This window comes from Jaculus jaculus, chromosome 12, assembly GCF_020740685.1.
Source record: "Jaculus jaculus isolate mJacJac1 chromosome 12, mJacJac1.mat.Y.cur, whole genome shotgun sequence".
NCBI lineage: Eukaryota > Metazoa > Chordata > Mammalia > Rodentia > Dipodidae > Jaculus > Jaculus jaculus.
The window spans coordinates 33571127-33590151 of record NC_059113.1 but is presented as its reverse complement, the minus strand read 5'-3'; the positions used below and the strand labels follow the sequence as shown (position 1 = coordinate 33590151).

General features: G+C 44.3%; 1 protein-coding gene across 3 annotated transcripts in view; it reads right to left on the bottom strand.

The window, feature by feature from the left end:
* Window positions 1–2077: 2077 nt before the first annotated feature.
* Window positions 2078–19025, bottom strand: part of Specc1 (sperm antigen with calponin homology and coiled-coil domains 1) — a 310970-nt gene continuing 294022 nt past the window's right edge. For all 3 annotated transcript variants that reach the window (XM_045130800.1, XM_045130799.1, XM_045130802.1), the window contains one exon: window positions 2078–4113. In XM_045130800.1, coding sequence (XP_044986735.1) covers window positions 4024–4113 — 90 coding nt within the window. In that variant the 3' untranslated portion in view covers window positions 2078–4023. The remainder of the gene's footprint in view (window positions 4114–19025) is intronic.

Below are 19025 nucleotides of genomic sequence, written 5' to 3'. Positions count from 1 at the left end.
TCTGCAATGGACCCTGAGCCTTGGAAGGTGTGATACAGATATTGCAGTACTAAGCATTCCTGTCACTTCTCAGCACCATGATGCCTTCTGAGTCATCCCAAGGTCACTGCCATCTAAAAAGAGAAGCTTCTCTAACAAAACGTGAGAGTAGCATTAACATATAGGTATGAACATTAACAGAAGTGCTTATGGGCAATTTGGTGAGCATAGTATATACATTTAGTCAGACACCAGCAGACATTATCCAGCCCTATTCTTTATTTAAAAAAATATTTTGGGCTGGAGAGATGGCTTAGCGGTTAAGCGCTTGCCAGTGAAGCCTAAGGACCCCGGTTCGAGGCTCGGTTCCCCAGGTCCCACGTTAGCCAGATGCACAAGGGGGCGCACACGTCTGGAGTTCGTTTGCAGAGGCTGGAAGCCCTGGCGCGCCCATTCTCTCTCTCCCTGTATCTGTCTTTCTCTCTGTGTCTGTCACTCTCAAATAAATAAATAAATAAATTTAAAAAAAAAGTTATAAAAAAAAAATTTTATTAGCCAGGTGGCACATGCCTTTAATTCCAGCACTCAGAGGCTGCAGTAAGAGAATTGCTGTGAGTTCTGAGATGACATAGTGAATTCCAGGCCAACCCGGGCTAGAGAGAGACCCTACTGTGAAAACAAAAACAACATTATATATACATACATACATATATTTATTTATTTGCAAGGTGAGAAGAAGAGAATGGGTGCACCAGGGCCTATAGCCACTGCAAATGAACACACGTGTACTTCACCTTGCGCATCTGACTTTACATGAGTACTGGGAACCAAACCTGGGTCCCCAGGCTTGTAGGCAAGTGCCTTAATTGCTGAGCCATCTCTCCAGCCCCTCTATTCTTTATACAGTACTCAGATTGTGGGATTTTGTTATGGCAACAGAAACTATCCAAGACAATTGTACGGGGATCTGATCTAAGGAAGATGCCCTGGGCGCAGTGCTGCTGGGTGGTTATCCCATCTGCAAAGTGTAAACCCCAGGCAGTCACAGAACATCTGTGGACGATGCCCCATTCGTGTCTAGGTGAACAGGACCGGGATGGGTCTGACGAGCTCCACGCAGTGCCAGGAAGGTGATCACTCACAAGTGTGGAGACAGTGGCCACCTGAGAATGCTTGCTTGTGCATAAGCCAGTGGGGTGTATTCATGCGTGTGCACAGCCTGCGTAGCTGAAGGCAGAGCAGGCAGTCCTGTGAAGAGACAAGACCTGGTAACCCCTGGGCATAGCTTTTCCCGCTGGCATCTTGTTGCCTGAGAGGCAAGTAAGTGGACCGAGTCAGTGATGAGCCCTGAACAGAGATTCTGCTGGGCTGAGAAGTGCCAGAGACCGTCCAGAGAAAAAGACGAGGCCGCGGGGTTTGCCTGGGAGAAAGGAGGAACAGACTCTAGGGTGGTCTCCTCTTCTCTTGTGAATGGCGACTTCCAGGACAACTTGGGGAGCTACTCTGTCAGCTGGGACTCAGCAAACACTGTTGTTTTGGTGTCAGAAACACTGGCATTTCCTATAAAGTTTTATTCACTTTGCCACCTCATTCTTGGTATAACTTTCTCCTATTTAACACTCCCTGTGTGCTGTTATTATTTTTTTTTGGTGGGGGAGGGCATCCAGGGTAAAGTCTCACTCTAGGCCAGGCTGACCTAGAATTCACTAGGCATTTGTCAGGCTGGCCTTGAACTCACAGCAACCCTCCTACCTCTGCCTCCCGAGTGTATTAAAGGTGTGCACCACCATGCTGGCCCTGTGTGCAGTTTTGATGGTTCTAGTTGGCCCTTGGTCACATTTACAAAGCTTGGCAACAAACCAGGCAGGGCTCTGAAATGATCTTCATCAGACCCTGTAGCCACAGCTACAGATGAGGATGGGAATGGGTCGAAGGGCCACTGGGATGCCAGGTCTGTAACACCCGCAAGAGTAGCCGCAGTGGGGACAGTGATGTGAGGAGGAGTATGTGCTGGGAGGAGCTTGCTTAAAAGCAGACTCAAAGGTCAAGGGCACTCTGAAAAAATAATGACGTCACTGGGGGAAAAAATCAAACTGCAACAGAAACAAAATATATTTATTAGAAATATTACACAGTGGTACATGTTACACTTTTGTTAGGAGTTACATACATCTGTGTTAGCATGTGACGTCCTGACAGTGCTTGGTGCCATCTAGTGTGCTCTTCACAGAAGCGAGGCCACAGAGGTATCAAGTGCATTCAACTAGTGTAGTTAAAATCAGAGGGCTATTCAGATGGTCTCGATCAGCAAAACTCCAATTTCAGTCAGAGGACTGAAATGCCCAGGGAACACGGGCAGTTGCAGGTATTAAAAATACTTCTTGAAAAGGCTGTGAGGTTCTTTCACATGTGTCATAGCAAAGCATCTCAAAATGGCACTCGAGTTGGAATGATGAGAACTGCTGGATTTGGCAGATGGGTTTGTCCCTAAAGGCCCAAGTTCTCCACCTTGAGGGCCAGTGACATGCCAGGGGGAAGAGGAAGATCAGAGTCTGGGACACAGCTCGAGCCGTGGACAGCAGGGAAGAGAACACGACAGAGTCCTCACTGTGAGATGTCTGATCCATTCTGGGAGTCTCTTTCTTGAGATGCGGGGCAGGGGGAGGAGGGAGATGTCTCACTGTGCTGTCTAGGCTAGTCCCAGATTCCCAAACTCAAATGGTCCCCTGGCCTCAGCCTTCACAATAGCTAGGACCACGAGCAGGTAGAACCATGCTTGGCAGGACATGTATTTTCTTCCAGCCAAGGTCTGTACTCTGGATGGTCTCTCTAGCAACTGCAAAGCTACTGGATGAAGAAAGGAAACCTAAGACCGGCCTGCTTTGTCCAGATATGATGTGGTTGTGCATTCACAGACTCACGGCAGCCGTTATTTCCAAGCACAAGCCACACAGAAGGCCAGGCCAGTCAGCACTCTGTCAGGGTGGGGCCAGCAGGGCTTAGGGGAAGCTGCGCCCCTGCTCTGCTGTACTTACTCATCCCCGGGCCTAACGACGCACCAAAGCCCACGCCTGGTGAGAGTTAAAACACTGCTTAGATTCCTGTCTGCCCAGGTTCCCAAGAGACACACATCCCAGTGTGTTTCACTGTGCAAATGTGCAAAGAGCAAGGCAGTCACAGGCCATTCACACACGCGACGTCTGCTAAGCTCCATGTGTAGGACAGATACGTGATGCTACGCGGGAGTGTGAGCAGGCAAGGACCATGTCTCCTTTTCAGCCTGGAAACTAGCCACGGCGCTCAGGCTGCTTGGCCGCTGGGATGCCTCAAAGGGACCCTCAGTAAGGACTGAGATAGGGGACAGTGAGATCTGTAAAGTGTGATATAGTCCTAGGTCACTTGGGCTTAGCGCACAGTTTCCCCACGTGGAATGGCCAGAATGTTTCCAGGTTGCTTGAGAGAGGAAAAGTTGCTGTGTGTGTGTGTGTGTGTGTGTGTGTGTGTGTGTGTGTGTGTTTGTTTGTTTTGTGGGACACTGCTTTATTTGGCAGGCAGGCAGTTGGTAAGGATGAAGTTTTAATAAAGCAAAAGCTAGGTTATTTTAGTTTGAAAAAAAGGAAGGAAGAAAAGAAAAGGTGATTTGGAAGTGCTGTTTGCCAGGGTTCCCTGGAGATCGTGTCTCACCCCCAAGTGTGTCTGGCAATGTTTTCCTGGATGCCCGCAGAAAGGATCAGGCCTGGGGCCTCAGTGTGCAGGAGGGAAGGCCATCCTCTTTAGAACCTTCCCGGGGTAAACAAGGCTTCTTGAGCTGACGCTCCAAACACAGCTGCACCCGAGACAGGGCCCTGGCGGAGCCAGCTGTTTCTTACTGGTGTTGGTCCACCTGGCTTGAGTCTGCCTTGCAGGCAGCTGGGCGGTGGGCAGCGCAGGCGTGGCGGGCAGCGCGCGTGTTGCAGCAGCGCAGGTGTGGCGGGCAGCGCGGTGCGAGTGGGGCGGGCAGCAAGCAGGTACCTCCAGGGCAAACTGTAGTCCGCGGCCTGGGATTTACGTCTCAAAGTACTTGTAGATCTGGGCCACGTACTGCATCACGCTCTGCCAATCAGGTCGGTCTGTGTACAGCATCTCACTGAGCTCCTGTAAGGGAAGGGGACAGGTCAGGAAGGGACTACCTAGCTTCTCTTCTCACGGAGACACTGTAACTCCCAGGTCATGGCTGTTACTGTCTGGGAGCCTCCACTGATACAGAAGTGTAGGCAAAAACAAACTGACAAATATGCCATTAAGACTTCTCATTGTATTTACCTGTGAGATAATGTCCCCTTTAATAGACCTGAGACATGACCTCCTACTGTTTTCATCCTTAATAAACATGACAGTATTGAAAAGTTTTGTAGTTACCCATACTTCCCCAGTCAGAAAATGGGGTTTGCTTTTCTAAAATCCTTTTTTTTTTTTTTTGTTTTTTCGAGGTAGGGTCTTACTCCAGTCCAGGCTGACCTGGAATTCACTATGGAGTCTCAGGGTGGCCTCGAACTCACGGCAATCCTCCTACCTCTGCCTCCTGAGTGCTGGGATTAAAGGCGTGCGCCACCACGCCCGGCTTCTAAAATCCTTTTGAACGTAAGTCAGTTAGCCTCATTTTCCCACATCCCAACACAGTGGCCTTCTCTCGAGTGCTCTGCCTTTCCACTGGCCGTTCTGACGTGGGATTCCACGCTGGTGCACACTGTTTTGCCACCTGAGTGAGCGTGCACTGTCTGTAACTGATTCAACTTATAGCTCACAAGGGTTTCTTCAGCTCACGCTTTGCAATACAGTACTGTATTTCTGTCAGATCTGTCCCTGGAATGAACTTCCTACTAATGGAGTTGTTACAGAAGCTGTGACCCAATTTAAATCACGTGTTATACTAGCACTAAGTGTTGCCATTTAGTGGGCTTTCCTTGCCTTTCTTCCACTTCCCTTCCCTTCCCTTTTTGGTTAGTGAATTTTTTGGTTATTTATTTAGTCATCATCTTCCTCCTCCTTTTCTCTTTGGCTAATTTTGCAAGTAAGTTTACAATGAAGCTACCAGACAGGCAAGAGGGCTGGCTACCCGACAGAACACTCAGCCAAGCTCTTTGGAAATGTGTGCCACTGAATGTGTTTAATAATTAACTTTGGGCTGAATTTGGACTCTTTTGTTCTCCCAGGAGAACAGTAGGAAAGAGCCAGCAGCGGGGACGCAGTAGACACACAGGAGGCTGAAGGGAGCACAGCTATTTCTGGGTGGCGGTACACCCATGGGTGTCAGCGAGCCGCCTGTCCCTGACTCAACCTCATCGGGACAGTCCTCGCCTGCTTAGCTCTCTCCCTGGTCAGACTACATTGACAGGCGAGCATAACACATGGGGGAGGGGCAAAGGGAGCAAGTGGAACGTTCTCCACACAAATGCCAAGAAAAAAACACTTTCACAGATGACAAGAATCAAAGCCTCCTTCCACCTAGATCGCTGTCATCAGGCCTGTGCACACGGACCTACATGGGACCAACCAGAACTCTGAGAACAGGAGGTTTGCTAATGACAACATGGAAAAAAGTGACAAGGACTGAAGGTGCTGCCGTAGAGGTAGAGGAGCTCCGAGAGAGGAAGGGGCCCACGAACTCAAGAGAGATGGCAAACTTTCCTCAAGAAATGGGAAAGCCAAATCTTCAGAGGATTCGACAGTGCAGTTATATTTACAGCTTTACTCAGATGATGTTACACTAGCATTAACTGAATCAAAAATATTATTGAAGCCAGGCACGGTGGTGCATGCCTTTAATCCCAGCACCACTTGGGAGGCAGTGATAGGAAGATCACCGTAAGTTTGAGGCCACCTTGAGACTACCGAGTGAATTCCAGGTTAGCCTGAGCTAAAGCAAGACCCTACCTCAAAAACAACAACCATATATATATATATATATATATATATATATATATACACACACACACACACACACACATACATACATGTAGTCAGGTTCACATTGCTGGTAGAAATCACCCAACCAAGAGCAGCTTGTGGGAAAAAAAAAGTTTATTTTGGCTTACAGACTGAGGGGAAGCTCCACGATGGCAGGGGCAAGCGATGGCATGAGCAGAGGGTGGACATCACCCCCTGGCTAACATAAGGTAGACAATAGCAACAGGAGAGTGTGCCAAACACTGGCATGGGGAAATTAGCTATAACACCCATAAGCCTACCCCAACAATACACCTTCCCCAGGAGGCATTAATTCCCAAATCTCTACTAGCCGGGAACCTAGCATTCAGAACACCTGTGTTTATGGGGGACACCTGAATCAACCCACCACATTCTGTCCCTGGCCCCCATAAACTGATAGCCATCCATGATGTAAAATGCAATGCATTCAGTCCAACTTTAAAAGTATCTCTCTCTCTCTCCATACACACACACACACACACACACACACACACACGCATACATATATATATATATATTTGTTTCTTTGAGGTGGGGCTTCACTCTAGTCCAGGCTGACCTGGAATTCATTCTGCACTCTCAGGGTGGCCTTGAACTCACGGCAATCCTCCTACCTCTGCCTTCCAAGTACTGGGATTAAAGGCATGCTTCACCATGACCAGCTAAATTCCCATATTTTTTTTTTTTTATCAAACCCAATGATATTCAAACATCCCCATAATCCAAGGTCTTTTAACTGAGCCATAATACCAAAAAAATCCCCCCCAAATCCATAATGGCACAGAATAAACATTCACACTGCAAAAGATAGCATTGGGCATAGCAAAGAAATATTCAACCAATACAAGATTTAAAACAACCAGGGAAAACATCAAATTATGTAGTTTCAAGTCCAACAACTCTAGCCAGTGACAAATCTCCAAGTCCGATAATTCTAACCAGCAACAAGTCTCTGGTATTCTAATTCCGCCCCTCCAGCTAGGCTACTCACAGTCCTGGAAAACTTCATCGGGGCGGGCAGCTTTCCTTAGCAGCCATTCCGTGGTCCCAGCCTTTCCAGTGGGTCTGCACTGCAACCCACGGCTCATCCTCGTGGCCCCATGGGGTCTCCATGCAGACATCTAGCAAGCCTGCTTCATACCGCCCATGGCCATTTCCAAAACACAATTCTGTGTTGCAAACTCAATGACCCTTTCTTTCCTGCATTTCTTATGCTCCACAATACTAGGTAAGGAGGGTGCCAATTTGTTAATCCAGGGGGGGAAAAAGCAGACTTTGAAAGAACAGGAGGACACTCCTTGAGCACTCAGACCCCTTCAAAAGAGTCTACATTCTTGCCACAGTAAAAGGCGTCAATTTCTATGGCCCCAAGAGTGAGTTTGTGGTCAGCGGTAGTGACTGTGGTCACATTTTCCTCTGGGAGAAGTCATCCTGCCAGATTGTTCAGTTCATGGAGGGCGACAAGGGAGGCGTGGTCAATTGTCTTGAACCCCATCCTCACCTGCCTGTGCTGGCAACCAGTGGTCTAGACCATGATGTGAAGATCTGGGCACCTACAGCTGAAGCTTCCACTGAGCTAACAGGGTTAAAGGATGTTATTAAGAAGAACAAGAGAGAACGGGATGAAGATAGCTTGCACCACACTGACCTGTTTGATAGTCACATGCTCTGGTTCCTTATGCATCATCTGAGACAGAGACGCCATCACCGGCGCTGGCGAGAACCTGGGGTTGGGGCCACAGATGCGGACTCGGATGAGTCTCCCAGCTCCTCAGATACATCGGACGAGGAGGAGGGCCCAGACCGGGTGCAATGCATGCCATCTTGAGGCTCCATACTTAGGAGGGGCGGGCTGGGGCTGCCAACCCGATCCTGCCTGGGCAACTCTTTCCTGTCCCAGGCCCTTGCATTCAGCAGAAACGCACTTTGGACTCTTCGTTTAAATAAAAGAAAGATATCCACAGAGGACAGACCAGAGGGGAATGAACCAACAGAGCCACTAGGAGTGAGAGTTGAGCCCTGTTAAGGGGCTCCACGGAAAGAAAAATGCAAAGGACTCAGCAGAAATGGTGTCTCCATGGTGCTGAGGAAGTCTGTTTTGTTAACTGGTTTAGGATAGGAAATGGGGCTTCTTTTTCTTTAACCTCCCTTGTTTCTTTTGGGGGGGTGGGGGGAACAACTGGTGATTCAGTACCAAGGGGCCAGAGTGGAGGGTAGGAATGCCACTCTCTCTTTGGTTTAGGTTTTTTTGTTTTTAGTATGACAGTTTTATTAGGTTTTTTTTTTTTTTTTTGGCCCCTGAACAACCCTATCCCTGTATCCCCCCCTTTTTTTTTCTGAAGTCCTTAGAGTCCTATCTGTCCTACACTCTTCACTTTCCTTTCCACCTCACTTATTCTCTGTACTTATCACAGTGTTTTGCACTTGGTTAGGTATTATTCACTCTTCATCTCATCACCTCCTAAATGGGGTCTGGTGATGGAGGTTGGGGGGAGAGGAGGGAGGGGCAGAGGTGGAAGAATAGGAACGATGTTATCTCTTTGTTTTATTTTTAATTGTTTGGTGGCAGCCATTTCCCTGTCCCTATCTGTGTTAAGAGGCCTAATTTTATACCTATAAATATATTAAAAAGCAAGTTAAACTTGGATGTATCAAGTTAAAATTATTGTCAAAGTTTAGGGCTGGAGAGATGGCTTAGCGGTTAAGCTAAGCGCTTGCCTGTGAAGCCTAAGGACCCTGGTTCAAGGCTCAGTTCCCCAGGTCCCATGTTAGCCAGATGCACAAGGGGGTGCACACATCTGGAGTTCGTTTGCAGAGGCTGGAAGCCCTGGTGTGCCCATTCTCTCTCTCTCTCCCTCTATCTGTCTTTCTCTCTGTGTCTGTCGCTCTCAAATAAATAAATAATAAAAAGAAATTAAAAAAAATTATTGTCAAAGTTTAAATACCTATATATTCTCTATGAATACAATGCAATAAAGGGACTTAAAGGAAAAAAAAAAAAAAGAGTCTACATTCTTCCTGTTGCCCCAGTGCAGGTCAACTGGCCCAATCTTAATATCCAGAATATTAAAGAAAAAACAAAAACAAAACAGCCATAATAAGAAAACAACCTGATTTAGAAATGGACAAAAGAAGCTAGGTGTGGTGGCACATTCTCAGCACTTGGGAGGCAGAGGTAGGAGGATTGCCATGAGTTCAAGGACACCCTGAGACTACATAGTGAATTCCAGGTCAGCCTGGGCTAGAGTGAAACCTTACCAAAAAAAAAAAAAAAAAAAAAAAAAAAAGAGAGAGAGAAAGGACACAGACAGACGACCCAGAAGCCCAGTGCAGAGCCACCTTTCGCTGGGCTCTGGGGATGCAAACTCAGGTCCTCACACTTGTGCAGCAAGAGCTTTATCCACTGAGCCATCTCCCCAGGCCCTGGTTGTTTGGATTCTCAGTACTCCAATTTTGACTGGGTACAGTGGGATCTCACATTAATTTTGATTTACAATTCTCTGGTGGCTAGTGAGATTGAATATTTTTTTCACCTGTTTATTGGAAATTTGTATCTCATCTTTTGTGAACTATCTTGTTCATTTCATTAGCCCCTTTATTGGCTGGGTATTTGTTTAGAATTTTTTAATTTTTTTTTTGAGAATCCTAGATTTTTTTTCCAAGATAGGGTCACACTCTAGCCCAGGCTGACCTGGAATTCACTAGATAGTCTCAGGGTAGCCTAGAACTCACAGTGATCCTCTTACCTCTGCCTCCAGAGTGCTGGGATTAAAGGCGTGGACCACCACCCTCGGCTGAAAATTCTAGATCTTTTTTTGTTGTTGTTTTTATTTTTATTTATTTATTTGAGAGTGACAGAGAGAAAGAGGCAGATAGAGAGAGAGAATGGGCGCGCCAGGGCCTCCAGCCACTGCAAACGAACTCCAGACGCATGCACCCCCTTGTGACTCTGGCTAACGTGGGTCCTGGGGAATCAAGCCTCGAACCAGGGTCCTTAGGCTTCACAGGCAAGCGCTTAACCACTAAGCCATCTCTCCAGCCCTAGATCTTAATCATAGATGTATAGCTAGCAAAGATGTTCTCTCATTCCATAGGCTGCCTCTTCATGTGATTATTTCCTTTGCTTTTGAATTTCATGGAGGCCCATGTGCCTACTGCTGGCCTTATTTCCTGAATGACTGTACTCATTCAGAAAGACACAGCCTGCCCTGACAGGTTGCCATGCGTCTTTCAGAGTGTTCTGCATCATTCATCTGGAGAGAGGTTTCTACTCCCATGTGTAACTGACTCTGGCCTTGGAACTGAGAACCTTTGGACAGGTATGGCAGCACCGAGGTAAAGAACTGCTCCTCCCTCACAGTGTGGTGTGAACTGCCTCGGATAGCTTGGCATGGGATGAATCTCTACTCATGGGATGCTGAAGCCACAACCACTTAAATGGAAGAGAAAAGCAGCTCCAGCCGAATGAACATGAGCCTTCTTTGGAAAATACTGGCTAAGAATTTTCTCAGTACTTTGGTGATGATGAATGTTGTAAGGGTGGGGGAGATGGCTTGGCAGCTAAAGGCACTTGCTTGCAAAGCCTGATGGCCTGGGTTCATTCCCCCAGTACCCATGTAGAGCCAGATGCACAAAGTACTGCTTGTGTCTGGAATCTATTTGCAACGTCAAGAGGACCTGGCATGCCTATATATATTTTTCCCTCTCAAATAAATAGACAAAAAACTTTATAAATGTACTATAGTTTTCCAGTTTATTCATTTACTAGCACATACTTGCTACATACAGTCTGGCTCTGTTCTAAGAACTTTTTTTTTTTCTTTTTCGAGGTAGGGTCTCACTCTAGCACAGGCTGACCTGGAATTCACTCTGTAGTCTCAAAACTCACAGAAATCCTCCTACCTCTGCCTCCTGAATGCTAGGATTAAAGGTATGTGCCACCATGCCTGCCCCCCCTTTTTTTTGAGGTATGGTTTCACTCTAGTTCAGGTTGACTTGGAATTCACTCTGTAGTCTCAGGGTGGCCTTGAACTCACAGTGATCCTCCTACCTCTGCCTCCTGAGTGCTAGGATTAAAGGTGTGGGCCACCAAGCTGGGCTCCTATTCTAAAAACCTTTAGTAATAAAAAAAAGACAAGGTACACCCAGGTACATGGGAGCCATATTAACCATGGCTAAGCTATGGAAGTAATCCACGTTCAATAACAAATAAATGGATGAATGAAATATGGTATAAACATGTAACAGGATTTAGCTTTAAAAAGGGAGAAAATCAGCAGGGTGTGGTGGTGCACACCTTTAATCCCAGCACTCGGGAGGCAGAGGTAGGAGGATCACTGTGAGTTCAAGGCCACCCTGAGACTACAGAGTGAATTCCAGGTCAGCCTGGGCTAGAGCGAGACCCTACCTTGGACAAAAATAAAAGGGGGAAAGGGAGAGAAAATCCTAACACATACTAAGCACAAAGATAAACCTGGCATGATGGACACCATTTACATGAGGCACCTGAAACAGGTAAATTCAGAGTCAGAAACTAGAGTGGTGGTGGCCAGGAGCTGAGGGTCGGGGAATGAGAAGTTAATGTTTAACAGGTACAGGATTTTGATTTTGCAAGACAGGAAGAGTTCTGCATGAGGAGGATGGTGATGGTTGCACAACAATGCCACTTAAAATGGTTGAGAGGCTAAGACGGTAAATCTTATGTGTGTTTTATCACAATACAAAGTAATTGGTAGTGTTTATTGTGTCACAAGCAAGCATTTCCCTAAATGTTCAGACAGACAATTGGAAAACAGGTAAGGCTTCTGGCCTTGGGGGTTCTTTTGGAAGGAAGGGTGAGTGAGATATGCCATATAATTAGATGAATTACAAAACAATGTGGCAGGTGGCCACTGTAAAAGGAATAAATTGTGCTTTGAGAGCCTGGAGGGTGGACACAGCTGCTGTGGATGCTGGGTTGCCAGGGCTCTGTGCTCTGCAATAGCCTGTCTAGCTCTGACTCTTGTCTTTGCTGCTTATTAGCATGTGCATGTGCTCCACCTGCGTGGACATCTATGCCACAGGACTTCTGTGAGGGTCCAGTCACTACATGGCCAAGTTCACAATGATGCCTGGCACCTATAAGCATGAGGGAATATTGTCTCATGTGCATAATTAAGGCAGAATTGGCCAGGAGTGGTGGCACATGCCTTTAATCTCAGCACTTGGGAGGCCATGGCAGGAGGACTGCTGTGAGTTTAGAGGCCAGCCTGAGATGACATGTGAATTCCAGGTCAGCCTGGGCTAGAGAGAGACCCTATCTCAAACAACCACAAACAACAGACAAAAAAGGGGGTGTGGATAAGCTATCATGCTCAGCTTAAAGCAGAATTAACTTAGGAAGTTCACATTATAAAGTTTCACATTATAAAGTTTCTACCATAGAGTAGGTGCAGTCATGCCTAAGGAGTCATTTTGGTATGTACCCCCAGATCCTGAATGGGAATGGCCTTACTCCAAGGACTCTGAAGGGTAGTGACTGTCCCCATGCATGTCACTCAGTGAGCACCGCCTCATGGACTAAGTGACCAAGGCAGCCCTCAACAAGTCACAGACACATTAGCCCTGGAGAATAACACTGCAGTTGCTCTGCACCAAGGACAATGATGATGCCATCGATCCCTGTCTCCACTATCAAAGGGATACTCTTGTCTTTGCCTTCTCAGTGTTGGGATTACAAGCATGCCGCCACCACATCCAGACTATATTTTTGTGGGTACTAGGGATCCAAACTGAGGTCCTTAGGCTTGTTAGCAAGTACTTTACCAACTGAGCTATCTCCCAGCCCTGTTGTTGTTTAGAGACACATAGCCCAGGCTGTTTTTTTTTTTAAATTTTACTTTATTTATTTGTGAGAAGGAAAGAGGCAGAGAGAGAGAGAGATAAAGAAAGAAAGATAGGAAGAAAGAAAGGAAGGAAGGAAGAAAGAAAAAGAAAGGGTGCGCCAGGGCTTCTAGCCATTGCAAACAAACTCCAGATGTATGCGGCACTTTGTGCAACTGGCTCATGTGGGTCCTGGGGAATCAAACAAAGGTGCTTTGGCTTTGCAGGCAAGCATCTTAACTGCTAAGCCATCTCCCCACCCCCACCCCAGCCTGGGTTTTCAAAAATATTTTATTTATTTATCTCATTTGAGAGAGTGAAAAAGAGGCAGATAGAAAGAGTGGGAGAGAATAGGTATGTCAGGGCCTCCAGCTACTATAAACAAATTCCAGATGCATACACAACCTTGTGCATCTGGCTTACGTGTGTACTGGGGAATTGAGCCTGGGTCCTTAAGCTTTGCAGGCAAGCACCTTAACTGTTTAGCCATCTCTCCAGCCCAGGCTAGTGTGTTTTGTTTTTTTGAGGTAGGGTCTCACTCTAGCCCAGGCTGATCTGGAATTCATTATATAGTCTCAGACTGGCCTCAAACTCACAGCGATCCTCCTACCTTGGTCTCCCAAATGCTGGGATTAAAGGCATGTGCCACCACACCAGGTCCCAGGCTGGATTTTTTTTTTTTTAATTTACTTATTTGACAGAGATAGAGGTAGAGAGACAAGAGAATGAATACGGGTACACCAGGGCCTCCAGCCATTGCAAATGAACTCCAGATGCACATATCGTGCATCTGGCTTTACGTGCTAGCCAATGTATTTGTTTTTTTAATTCACATCAAGACATTGGAAAACAGGGGCTAGGCATGTCACTAAATGGGAGGACATGTTTCTAGCATGTTCAGACCCTGGATTCTGTCCCCAACAGTAGTACCATTATTGACACCAACACCAGCAAAAAAACTATTGGAGGGTTGGAGAAATGGGTCAGTGGTTAGAGATACTTGCATGTAAAACATGATGGTATGGGTTTGATTCCCCAGTACCCACATAAGACCAGATGCGCAAAGTGGCACATGCATCTGGAGTTCATTTGCAATGGAAAGAGACCCTGAAGTGCCCATTCTTTCTCTCTCTGCTTACAATAATAAAAATATATTTTAAAAATTAGGACTTCCGGGTAAGATGGCGGCATAGAAGCCACGCCAAAGCAGCCTAGGGAGGAATGTGAGCAAAACCAGAGCAAAACACACTCTTCTTCTGAAAAGTGACTTAGACACAGCAGAAAAGCCGGTGAGACCAAGATCCACCAGAAAAGTGGAAAATGGCCAGAGTCCCACAGAGGTGTTAGTGGCTGCAACCTGTGCACCCGCCTGGTGCAGTCCCGCCAGGCATGCCAGAAGGCAGCAGCAGAGACCAAGCAACACACTTTTCAACTCCATCAGCCTTCTTGCAAAGTTAAGAAATCTGAAGGAAAGATAGCTGAGATAACTAAAGAGCTACTGAAAGTGGGAGCCACTCCAGAAGTCTGAACTCCCCCATCCCCCACCATCAGAACTGTGAACCTCCAGCATTCAGCCGCCAGTGGCAGCGCAGCCAGCAGAGCTGATCAGAGGTACAGCTGCGCAGCACAACACAGAGGAACTGAGGCGGGCACTCAGTGTTGGTGAGACTGGAAGCCACTCCAAAAGGTAACGAGGTTGACTGACCAAAAAAAAAAAACAGGCCCACAGGCCTGCAAGAGTTAATCTCTCTTTTCTTGTCAGGGCAGGTTATGGGGTATATATTCTTGGTTGGCTTTACGATTTTCAAATAACCTGTATTTGGGGGTTGACTATTGTCTTTGGTGCTTTCATATATAGAGGGCCTTTGTTTTTTGCTTCTGTAATTATTGGGGGCAGGTCTGATCCTGATCCAGGCTAACCTGGAACTCAATTTAGAACAGAAATCTCTATCTTCCAGCTGACAAGATTAAGGGTGCAGTACAACACACAGCCTTCAGGATTTTGGCTTTCTATGAGTATCTGCTTGTTTTAATCCCCAAATTGCATACTTTGTGCTGGTTTTTATTGATTGTGTATGTTACTCAGTTGAAGTTTAGAATTTTCCAGTAAATTATTCCACCCAGTCCACTAGAACACTTGCTTCACAAGCCAACTCAACACCTAGGACTACTTCTGTGGCTTGATTGGGGGACAAGAGCTACATCTGGCACCTTGAACTCATATCCTGAGGGTATATAGAGGTGGATTGCCACATCTAGGAACAGTGAAGATAAGTAGAAAACCCAAGCATCAAATCAATTCAGGATGCAAAGTCGCTACAATACAAGAAACTCAAAGAATCAAGACAATACAGTCCCATCAAAAACTATAAATCCATCAGAAATGATCACCAGTGAGACACTTTTAGATGAAATGCCTGACAGAGATTTCAAGCAAATGATGGTATCTATGCTCAAAGAAATCAGGAGAAATGAAAGGAATCAAAGAAGAAAACAAAGGAATTAAAGAAGAAAACAAACTTCTGAAAGAGAACACAGGAAACCAGCTTAATGAAATAATGAGGTCATTACAAGACATGAATGAAGAACTAGAAATACTGAAGAAAAACCAGGCTGAAATCCTGGCTCTGAAGAATATAGTCAATGAAATAAAAAACTCTGTGGAAAGTCTCTCCAGTAGAATGGATGAAGGACAGAACAGAATATCTAAACTAGACAACCACGTGGCAAATCTAATAAAGTCCAACAAAGAGAAAGACAAACTAATAGCAAGGTATGAATGGGAATTTCAAGATATCTGGGACACTATGAAAAGATCAAGCATAAGAATTCAGGGTGTAACAGAAGGAGAAGAATTTCAATCCAGAGGCTTAGTAGGTGTTTTCAACAAAATCATAGAAGAAAAATTTCCCCAAATTGTGAAAGAAATGCCAATGCAGATACAAGAAGCTTTTATAACACCAAACAGACAAAATCTGGAAAAAACCCTCTCCTTGCCATGTTATAATTAAACTACTAAATACACAAACCAAAGAAAATAGCAGTTAGAGAGAAAAAGCAAGTTACCTACAAAGGCAAGCCCATCAGAATAACAGCAGATTACTCAACACAAACTGTAACAGCCAGAAGGGCTTGGAATGATGTATTCCAAATTCTGAAAGATAACTGTCAACAAAGATTACTTTATTCTGCAAAGCTATCTTTCCAAATTGATGGAGAAATAAGGACATGCCACAACAAAAACAGGCTAAAGGAATTTATGACAACTAAGCCAGCTCTACAGAAAACACTTGAAGGAATTCTTGATGCTGAAAAGAAAGCAAAACACACAGAGGAAGAAATAGGAAAAAATAAACCACACTCAAATAACAGTTAAAACAGATGTGTAAAGGGGAAACAGGAAACACTATAAAATAAGAAGAATGGTGAGAATAAATACATACCTTTCAATAATAACTCATTATCAATGGCCTCAATGCACCATCCAAAAGACACAGGCTTGCAGACTGGATTAAAAGGCAGGATCCTGCCATTTGTTGCCTCCAGGAGACTCATCTCTCAATAAAAGATAGACATCGCCTTAGGGTGAAAGGATGGAAAATGGTATTTCAAGCAAACTGACCTAGGAAACAAGCAGGGGTTGCTATCCTAATATCTGACAGGCTAGACTTCAAACCAACATTAGTGAGGAAAGATAAAGAAGGTCCTTTTATACTGATTAAAGGAACACTCCAGCAGGAGGACATTACAATCCTAAACATATATGTACCTAACATGGGGCTCCCAGTTTCATCAAACAAACATTATTAGACTTAAGGTCACAGATAACATCAAATGCAATTGTACAGGGAGACTTCAATACCCCACTCTCACCAATTGACAGGTCATCTGGCAAAAAATAAACAAACATTTGAATTAAATGATGTCATGGAACAAATTGACCTAACAGATATCTACAGAACATTCCATCCAAATGCCACAGAATATACATTTTTCTCAGCAGCACATGGAACATTCTCTAAAATAGACCATATATTAGGACACAAAGCAAATCTCCACAAATATAGGAAAACTGAAATAATCCCTTGTACTCTATCTTACCACAATGGGATTAAACTGTAAATCAGCAACAAGAAAAGCTACAGAGCATACAGAAATTCATGGAGACTAAACAGTATACTACCGAATGACCAACTGGTCACTGAAGAAATCAAAAAGGAAATCAGTAAATTCGTAGAATCAAATGATGATGACAATATAACATACCAAAACTTTTGGAACACAATGAAGGCAGTCCTAAGAGGGAAATTTAATGCTCTACCTTAAGGCCTTGAAAAAAGAAGAACAAGGCAAATCAAAAATCAGTAGACGAGGGCTGGAGAGATGGCGTAGTGGTTAAGCGCTTGCCTGTGAAGCCTAAGGACCCCGGTTCAAGGCTCGGTTCCCCAGGTCCCACGTTTGCCAGATGCACAAGGGGGCGCACGCGTCTGGAGTTCGTTTGCAGAGGCTGGAAGCCCTGGCGTGCCCATTCTCATTCTCTCCCTCTACCTGTCTTTCTCTCTGTGTCTGTCGCTCTCAAATAAATAAATAAAATTTAAAAAATATTTTTAAAAAAAGTTATTAAAAATCAGTAGACAAGAAGAAATCATAAATATTAGGGCAGAAATTAATGAAATAGAAACCAAAAAGAACAATCCAAGGAATCAACGGAACAAAGTGTTGGTTCTTTGAAAGGATAAACAAGATTGATAAACCCTTAGCAAATTTAACCAGAAGAAAGAGAGAAGAGACAAAAATCCATAAAATTAGAGATGAAAAAGTCACCATTACAACAGATACCAAAGAAATTCAGACAATTATAAGGACATGCTTTAAGAATATATATGCCTCTAAGCTTGAAAATCTAAAAGAAATGGATGATTTCCTTGATTCATATGACCTACCAAAATTAAATCATAATGAGATAAGCCATTTAAATAGACCTATAGCAAGTACAGAGATCCAAGCAGTTATAAAAAGTCTCCCAACTAAAAAAAGCCCAGGACCAGATGGATTCACCGGTGAATTTTACCAGACCTTCATGGAAGAACTAACACCAATGCTTCTCAAACTTTTCCATAAAATAGAAAAGGAAGGAATTCTACCAAACTCCTTCTATGAAGCCAGTATCACCCTCATATCAAACCAGGCAAAGACAGAACAAAAAAGAAAATTACAGACCAATCTTTCACATGAACATAGATGCAAAAATTCTGAACAAAATATTGGCAAACAGAATACAAGAATATATCAAAAAGATTATTCACCCCAACCAAGTTGGCAAGGATGGTACAACATATGCAAATCAATAAATGTAATACATCATATAAATGGTCTGAAGGACAAAAATCACATGATCATATCAATAGATGCAGGAAAGACATTCAAAGAAATCCAACATCATTTCACAGTAAAAATATTACAGAAACTGGGAATAGAAGGAACATATCTCAACATAATAAAAGCTGTTTATGACAAACCTACAGCTAATATAATACCAAATGGTGAAAAACTTGAAGCTTTTCCACTAAATTCAGGAACAAAACAAGGGTGTCACTGTCCCCACTTTTATTTAATATAGTACTGGAAGTGTTAGCTATAGCAATAAGGCAAGAAACACTTATAAAAGGGATACAAATTGGAAAGGAAGAGATCAAATTATCACTATTTGCAGGTGATATAATTCTATATATAAAAGACCCTAAAGACTCTACCAGCAAACTGTTAGAGCTGATAAACACTTAACAATGTAGCAGGATACAAAATAAATACACAGAAATAAGTAGTTTTCCTATATACTAACAACAAGTGTGTGGAGAATGTAATCAGGGAATCTCTCCCATGCACAATTGCCTCAAAAAATAAATAAAGTACCTCGGAATAAACTTAACTAAGGAAGTGAAGGAGCTCTACAATGAGAACTTTAAAACACTCAAGTGAGAAATTGCAGAAGACACAAGGAAATGGAACAATATCCCATGTTTTTGGATTGGAAGAACCAATATTGTGAAAATGTCAATCTTACCAAAAGCAATCTACACATTTAATGCAATCCCCATTAAAATTCCAATGGCATTCCTCATAGGAATAGAAAAAACAATCCAAAAATTCATTTGGAAGCCCCCAAAAATCCAAGTAGCCAAAATGAATCTGAGCAACAAAGATAAGGCTGGTGGCAT